Source organism: Balaenoptera physalus, assembly GCF_965194825.1.
Source record: "Balaenoptera physalus genome assembly, chromosome: 11".
In the NCBI taxonomy this organism is placed as follows: Eukaryota; Metazoa; Chordata; class Mammalia; order Artiodactyla; family Balaenopteridae; genus Balaenoptera; species Balaenoptera physalus.
The window spans coordinates 38,116,767-38,125,121 of NC_138896.1; the positions used below are offsets into that span (position 1 = coordinate 38,116,767).

The 8,355-nt window shown below is 46.5% G+C and overlaps 1 protein-coding gene across 5 annotated transcripts in view; it reads right to left on the reverse strand.

Moving 5' to 3' along the window:
• Positions 1 to 8,355, reverse strand: part of LOC309638213 (bombesin receptor-activated protein C6orf89 homolog) — a 31,665-nt gene that overhangs the window by 3,264 nt on the left and 20,046 nt on the right. For 4 of the 5 annotated variants that reach the window (XM_082413848.1, XM_082413849.1, XM_082413847.1 and 1 more), the window contains 3 exons: positions 8,222 to 8,351; positions 5,225 to 5,348; positions 1,196 to 2,344 (listed from right to left, as the gene is read on the reverse strand). In XM_082413848.1, the coding sequence (XP_082269974.1) occupies positions 2,250 to 2,344; positions 5,225 to 5,348; positions 8,222 to 8,351 (349 nt within the window). In that variant the 3' untranslated portion in view covers positions 1,196 to 2,249. Of the gene's footprint in view, positions 1 to 1,195; positions 2,345 to 5,224; positions 5,349 to 8,221; positions 8,352 to 8,355 lie in introns of those variants that run through there. The other variant, XR_014251031.1, reaches the window with a different exon arrangement.

The following is an 8,355-nucleotide window of genomic DNA, read 5'->3' on the forward strand; positions in this document are numbered from 1 at the left end:
ACCCATTGATCACTGACTGGTCAGTGGTAGATTCTGCTTTTCAGAATTACCTTGAGAAGAAGGTGAATTACTTCTCAGTATCCAGTAATTAAAAGCGGAAAACCTCTTTGGAGAACTTCTCCCCTAACATAAATCTATATTCAATTCTGAACTGGACAGATTTTTAAATGATTTTAAAAAGTCTCTACTTATCTGCTGCCATACCATTCTTTGTTGAACTGTAGACAGCTCAGGGAACCTCCCAGAGGATGCCTCAGAACACCAACACATACAAGGGTTTTTCAGTTTTGAGCTGAAGAGGGTATTTTATGAACACTTAAGGTATAAAGGGCTGGAGTAAAACGGAAAGGGCTGGAGTAAAATGGGAAAGGAACATAGGGTAATTCATAAAAACAGAAATTTCCATCAACAGAACAGCTGCTTTGCTCCTAAGGAACCCTCTCTTCTGTTAACCCAGAGGACCTAAGTTAAGAAAAACGCTGAGAGGCCTCTAAAGAACTTGTTTACGTATCAACCTTCCCCGTACGCAGCCGGGGCGAGGACACTGAAAAGGCTCGAAAAGCTTGCACAGAGCTGGCCTCCATCTAAAACCTCTTATACTGTAACTGCTTAGCAGCACGACTTTCATATGGACACAAAGTTTTGTTTTTCCTGTATCAATTCACACAAGGCCTGATTCTTTTAAGGAAAAATTCCCTCAGGTACAATTCATCCTGGTTTCACTCAAGCCCGTGGAGGAGGCTCTGAGCTTTTCCACTCTGAACTCTGTGAACCCTCCTTGTCCTTTACAAGCCCACACACAGGCCACTCAAGCACCTGATGACCCTCACTGCTGCTCGTGAGATGTGTAGAGAAAGAGGGCCTGGGGACAAGGTGCAGGGGTGCCTCCAAGGATGAAGAAGACCCCATAAGGAGTCACACCCACCCTCTTCCCTCACCACTGTCTGCCTCTGGTCTGTAACTCGACACAGACACCTCCAGTATCTGTTTGATTTCTGCAGTTCAGAACCAGGGCTGCAGTGTGGTTTGCTTTTTCTTCAACTCGGCAATGGCACGATCAGAAGCCAGATTTTTAACAGAGTCGATAAAGGAATAATAATGGGAAAAAGGAAACAAGAAAAGAGTGTCCTTATTTACACACTTAAGACACACTAAAAGCACTTGGGGAAAACAATGAGCATAGTGAATCATCCAATCAAAAGAACATAATTTTATATTTTCACAAAAAATAAAAACACCTCACCTTGGCTCCCAGTACAGAGAGAAATCATTTCAAGACAGAGGGTCACACAGTCGTACGCCCAGCTGGCCAACACTTTGGGTCTGGAGTTCCTTCCCCAACCACATTACAACATCAGCTTGACACATCTGTAAAACATCTTTCCTGCAGAATGTTGGACCCTAAAGATCAAACCCGGGGAGGCACCGTCTCCCCCTCCGAAGACATTTGATAAAAGCAACATAGTTGACAAGAGCAGTGCTGCCTCAGCAGTAAAGGGCGCTGGCCCATCCAAGGGAGGGGGACCAGGAGCCCAACTTCTGAGAAGCCAACCAGATAGGCAAGGGAGAAGGGGAGGGAGGGGAGAGGCATAAGAACTGATAGAATGGAGACAAGTATTACCTTAGGAATTACCATTTCAATTACAATCAGACTCCGACCTGGCATCGCTGATACTCCAAGAGCCTTGGACACTGGGAAAGAAGTGCACTTCCTGAGTGCAGTTTGAGTGAACCTTTTTCACTGGTTCTAGATTCCATTCTGCTTGGGAAACCGCAATGACTTCTTTAATCATCCATGGCTTTCCAAAAAAAGTACAGGGTGGTGTGACCAGGAAGAGAGGACAGGCAGGCCCACCTGGTAGAGGATGGCTCTAAAGTCAGGACCTGGTGACTGCCCTCTCGTGGCCAGGGAGCCAGCAGAGGGGATCATGTCATGCAAGTGAGGGAAGGTATCAACCGTGCTCCCTGCCTGAAGGGCAGCCTCAAGGTTTCGGTGCCAAAAGGCCTGGAAGAGGCCTGTCTCTCACAGATGGGTATTGGCAAAGTCCTGGCCAAGCAGCTGGGCTGGAAGAGTTGGGAGGGCTGGGCTCTGGCCTTTGCCTCCAGCACACAACTGGCTCACACACGCATGCACAGGGCAGGTAACTAAGCAACCAACCCCTGGAAAGTGGTTTCATCGTTTTTTGTTTTTATTTTCCCCCTTTCGATCCGGTCTTCAGCTCTCAAACCTGTTCCTTTAGTTCTGTTTCCTACAGTTCTGAGAGGGTGGTTCCATCACAAATGACCAAAGGCTGGACCCCTCTGGCTATAATGTAGACCTTCCAGTGGGTGGCGCCAGCATAGCCTTGAAGGGAGACATGAACAAGGAAAGCATGTGAATGTCAGGCCTACCCGTGGGCACGAGCAAGGCAGGTCTGCCAGAGCTGCCCTCAGATTCACCTACAGACTCAGAGGCAATGCTTGCTCTGGAGGTCTTTTAGCTCTTCCTGGCATAAGTATCCCCAGTTATTATCAGTCCTCTCTGTAACCTGACATCCAATGGGAGCCACTATGAACCAAAGTGCTTCATCACCAGCCCTCACCTGGGTAATTGTGAATCACCATTCAGCAGGTTTACAAAAGCAGGATGCTCTAGATAAGGCTGATATGGGACATCAATTCTCAGGTCTCATTTTTTTCAGCAAGAAGATAGGACGGGTTCTGAGGGGCACCAGGAACCCCTACCCAATTCTCCTGAGGTTATACATAATATGGTCTCATTACAGAACATCCAGATTAACCCAAACCAGTATTTCCTAAATTGTATTCTGCAGACAGTAGCATCCCATAAAACAGTCCAAGGAAAAAGGGTTCCCTGGTCAAGTAAGTTTGAAAAACACTGGATTTCTCCAAGGCTTTTCAGAGCCTTTTGTACGCTAATGTATACTATGTTCCGACAAGACAGGCATTTCCCAAAGTCAATGACTCAAGAGCAATATTTGCCAAGGGTCTTTCCAAGGGGCTCCTGTTAGCCCCCTAGGGTCATGAGTGATCTGAAGAATCGATTAGGAAACACTGACCTATATCATTTGAGCGATAGGAATAGGCTAGGAAGGTAAAGTTAAACAATTTTAACACTTCAATAACTTCCTGATGGAAAAATTTCTAGAGAATGATATATACTACCCATCTTTAAACTGAGAGCGCTGAACGGATGTGCCCTCTACTTGGTGACTCCAGAAGGGTTACTACCAGCCGTGACTGTACCATCATGGCAGGTGTGTGGGCTCACCAGCATCAGCCTCTGATGCCTGACACCCACGTCATTCTTGAGAACTCCGCCCGTCACAGGTTTTCTGGTGATCCCCTTCCCCTCAGCTTTCACAGGATAATGCTTATTTTGTCAAAAAACACAGAACCTGCTTGTCACAGTGCTATTCTAAAGGGTCTCTTAGGTGCAGGAGCTGCCACCTGTCCTACAGCCACTAAATTAGTCTCCTCCACTGTCAGGGTCTGCTTTCCTGCCCTCATTTTTCACTGTGGCAGCTGCGGCCACTGCTTCTATTTCTGCCGCTGCTTCAAGTGCCCACCGTCCTCCTCCGCCCTCTCCACCTCTACTCTTCTCCTGACTTGCCCGCTTCCCCTTGCTCTGGTCGGTCTCCATCAGTTCTCGACGTTCCTGTCATGTGCTGGCCTTCATGGACACTGCCGACCACACGGCTCCTTCTCCTCTGGTCAGCAATCTGCCGGTCACAGCACGACAAGCATCAGGCTCTGGATTTTAAGCTGTTCTGGACCAGCCGCAGCAGCCTTTGAGGCGTAAAGCTTCTTTGATCACTGCCACTCACCATCTTTTTTTCTTTTTCCCTAATTATATAATTGGCATTCTGGGTGCTTCTGGGAGCCGAAAACATGGAATTTGGATAACTAAAGCGTCTCTGTAGTTGTCTGAACTGTCAGGCGTTTGTAGAACGTAAGACAGAAACTTTTTCAAGCACAACTACACACTCCAAACCCAGAATGCCATACAGACTTGTGCGGCGTCACTCCACTAAAGGAAGATGGTTTCGGAATAATTTCCACATAAGAATCCTCTTTTCTGCAGTAATTCTCAAGGGCCAGGGCAGCTGTGCTCCATTATCGGTTAATGCTTAATTTGTGCATTATTTTTATTTTTTCATTTTTAAATTGAAATAAAAGTTATGTAACTTGGTTGGGTTAAAGTTTGGCAGTTCGCAGTCTGCATCCGACCTCCAAATGAGGTGAGAGGTTTCTAGGGATTAGGGTCTTCCAAATAGATAGAATTAAAAGAAATCAACTGCAAAACCAGTCTGGGCTCTGCCAGGAACTCCAGGGCTCCTCTAGGTTTTGTGAGGCAAGAAAAACAAGGAGGGCGATGGTGATGCTTGCTGATCTATGTGCTTCTGCCAAGAAAATTCCACTGTCAAACTGACGGCTACTGACAGCAGTTGATTCAAGGCTGTTTCTTTGGAACGGATTTTTAGAATATCAGGTACAGAACAAGTCACAGTGGGAAATCATGGAGCCAAGGGTGAGTGACGACTGTGAGGCTGTGACCTGGCTGTGGGACCCACAGGGAAGGTAGTATTTCCTTGGGTGGCCGCTGCCCTTACATACTGCCTGCATTGTTTTATTAGCAAAATGGGCACAGAAAGGGTTTCCTCAAATCTGAACTGCACCTCCTCTGGCCTGACTCAGTGAACGGAGTCACTTAACACTGATGCTTTGCCTAACTGATGGTGGGGCCTTGAGGTGGTCACCTCTCCTCTCTGGATCTCAATCTCCTCATTCGTAAAATAAAGGATCACTCTAAATACTCCCCATAATAATTCTTTCTAAATTGAAATCTCTAAAGCCAATGGAGGGAATTCCCTGGCAGTCCAGTGGTTAGGACTCCATGCTCTCACTGCTGAGGAACTGGGTTCGATCCCTGGTCGGGGAACTAAAATCCCACAAGCCACGTGGTGTGGCCAAAATAAAAAATAAATAAAGCCAATGGACACATACATTCTAAATGTGCATATAAGACATTTCTCTCTGCTACATTTTCTCATTACTTCTCATTACATCTAAGCATAAATATTGACCTTTTTAATAAAAGAATGCTATTTTTGACTCTACTTAATGAATCTTTGTGAAGGCAATATTTAGTTTTTAGAATGTTTTTTGAGTTAAAAAGTAAAAAGACCCTCCAGTGACCTTGCCCGCCGGGGGCTCCACCTACCAATATCCCCTGGCTCTAGTGGCATCGCCATGGACTGGCAATGTCTTCGGCACTGGAAGGGAGGGATGAGTTGCAACATGGCCTCGCCGCTGCCAATGGTAAACAGGTCATGCATCCTATGCATCTGGAGGAAAAGACATGGGGGAAGAAAAGGAAGGAAAGGAAAACAAAACAAAACCCCAGAGCATGGGACAGTAATACACAAAAACTCTTACACATATGGCTCTGAGCTTCCTCGCAGCCTAAGCAAAGAGGAAAACAGTACCAAGAACACAATTCAGAGTTACGTCCAAAAGACAAAAACAAACTAGTTTCTCCTAAGTATGGCATCTCCTGGTACTGAGACCAGGGTAAGATTTCTTCTATGGTTTTTCCTGAAGAGACATCGTGTAGTTTTGTGGGCAGCATCCTCAATGACAGCCCTGTAGCAGAAACGGCACGAGCTTCATAATTCCCAACTATTTCTAGCCACAGTTTCAAAGTAGGTCAAAGGCAAAATATCTAATTGTATTTTAACAAAAGTCTAGCAGAGGCCAACACGTGGTGATCTAAATAGGCAATCTTCTGAGGGTCTGGTTTGACCCAGATAGATAGTTTGCATATCCTTTGGACAACGGTCCATGGAACATTATCACTTACTGTTAGGCTTCTGACAGCAGCAAGTTCAAGTTTATACTTTTTGGCAAGACTCAAGTGAGCAGATATATGATGCTACTGATTAAAAACTAATGACAGTAAGATCAGCCTCTGATTTTGAAAGCTAAGGAGATAACCAGGATATACAGCTACACAGGTAACTACTGCACTGCTGAGGGCATAATACTGCTACCAACAGGCATTAAGTGCAACCTGCTGTGTACCAGGTAGAGCCGTGAACCCTGGGGTTGGGGAGGGGCAGGGAGTAGAGATAAAGGGAGAGGTTGGTCTTGCTCAGGCTTCTCTTCCTGTCTAGATGGTGAGAGAAAACCCCTAGGGTCTCCCCTTCCCTCCCCTCTTCCCCCTCCTCCCAGCCCCTGCCCTCTAGGGAAACTCTTTATATGCCCTTACAAAGCAGGGGTAAGAAGTCTGACTCCCTGGGCCACGTCCTGGTTTTTCCTTCACCGCTTGGGTCCTCTAGAGCCTTGGGATGTGGCCCTATCTTCTCCTGCTCCCCAACCCTGGTCTCTCGGTTGCTCCCACAGGCCCTGGCCATGACTCTGTGTCCGTGGAAATGCTACAGCCATTTCAACTGCTGCTATAGTGACAGACGGAGGACTAGTGTCTTGAGCTGGCCTGTGACTGACTGGTAGTAACACTGGCAGAAGCCCTGACATATGCAGTCTTGAAAAAATCCCAGAAGACAAAAATAAGCGGATGTATCTCTGTTTCATATAGGCCTGAGAGGGGGTGGGACCATGCTCCTCCACATTCAGGATGAGGAGAAACTGACAACAGGATGGAGTGGGCCAGCCCTAGGCAACACCGTGGGGTGGGTAAAGTGGGCCTTGGAGCCCCTCACCTCTTCCCCCAGGGCCTCTCAACAATCAGCCCCCACTGCTTATCTTCTATCCCAAGGCTGCCTCTTGGATTCTGGGCCCACAGACATGTGACTTTACTGGGTCCAGGGCACAGGGATGTGGACCAAGGGCGGAGTAACAAGGCTGTGGAGGAAGGACAGCCTGGGCCAGGGTGGGGAACAGATGCTCTAAGAAATCAGACTCTCAGGATTTTTGCCTATTTGGGCCACTCCCCTTCCCAAAACATCCTTGAGAACTGCAACGAGATGACTCTGACAGGCGTCTGTGTAACTGTGTATTTACCCCTTTGGCTGGGCTCCTTGGTGTCCCTGTTAAGCAGACTGGTGAAATTAACTTAAGATTCAAGTGGGAAAACCCAAGATAAAGATCAAGGCCCTCACCCAGAATTATATCATAATTATGAAGATGAAATCATACTAGGGCCCCGAGTTCTAGCCGAAGACAGCAGGATAAGCTTCTTTAAAATCTGAGGCAACAGCCCAGCACCTCCACCCTACAGCTGGCAGACAGAAGTTCTTACTTCTAGATGAAATGATTGTTTTTAAAGGCTCTGAAATTCCTTTAACACGATTCAGCAAACTGGAGCCAAACAATAGTGTCAGGAGGTGAAAGACACAACCCAGAGTTGGTAGGGGTCACAGCTCAGCAAATTTAATTTTTTAATAAAGGAAAATTCATCCTTTTAATTATTCCAAACCAATCCAGGCTCAAAAACCTTCTTCAGGAATGAGACTCAAAAAAAGAGCAATTCAGAGAAAAGTAAACAGACACAAACACAGAACAGCTCTGCCCAGTCCGCTGGCCCCAGAGACGGTAAATGCGGGCTCTGGGTACTTGGCCACGGACTGAGGTGAAAACCACTGCCACACATGCTGGGCTGCCTGCCTCAGGCACAGGCTTGTCAACCCTTTTGTTCCCAAACCTCTCCATGCTCCCAAGCTTTTTGCTTTCCCGGTTCTCTATACGAAGTTTCTCATTTGTTTTTTTCTGGGGAAAGCCAACCTGGAAGTGGAGGGTGAGGAGAGACCTCTTATTAACTTGTTGTGTCCTTGGGCAAATGATTTAATCTCTCTGGGGCTCAGTTTCCTTCTCTATAAAATGAGTAAGCTGGACTATTCATTTACATACTATTCATTCATAGTCTGCCTGCTTTCTACTTGGAGGTAGGGAAGTCAGACTAACGGGGTGCTCAGGACCCTTCAAATTTTAGGATTTTACTTCCTTTAATATAGAAAAGTAACTTGCCCCCAGGTGTTAAGGGCAGGAAATACATCTGCAAGGTCACTAGACTTTCTGTAAGCATGTCTTCAGTAAAAAGTCAGGTCTGTTGGCAAGCAGCAGGAGGAGAGAACTTTAGATTATGTGGGTGACCCCTCAATTCACCCCCTAAGTTGACATGCAGGGAAGGCTTTGATTATGACATCAGCCCAGGTACCAAATGAGAAAAATTCTAAAGCCAAGTCCTCTCAAAATTTCCTACCTTACTCCCCACAATAGGTTCTGGTTGAAGAAGGAAGCACTTTTTCAAGGAGGCTTCTTTTGGAAACGGCAGGTAGGTGAACACAGGAAAAAGCTCACGTAAAAGGTGTGATCTGTTCAGAGGTCTTCTCCTGT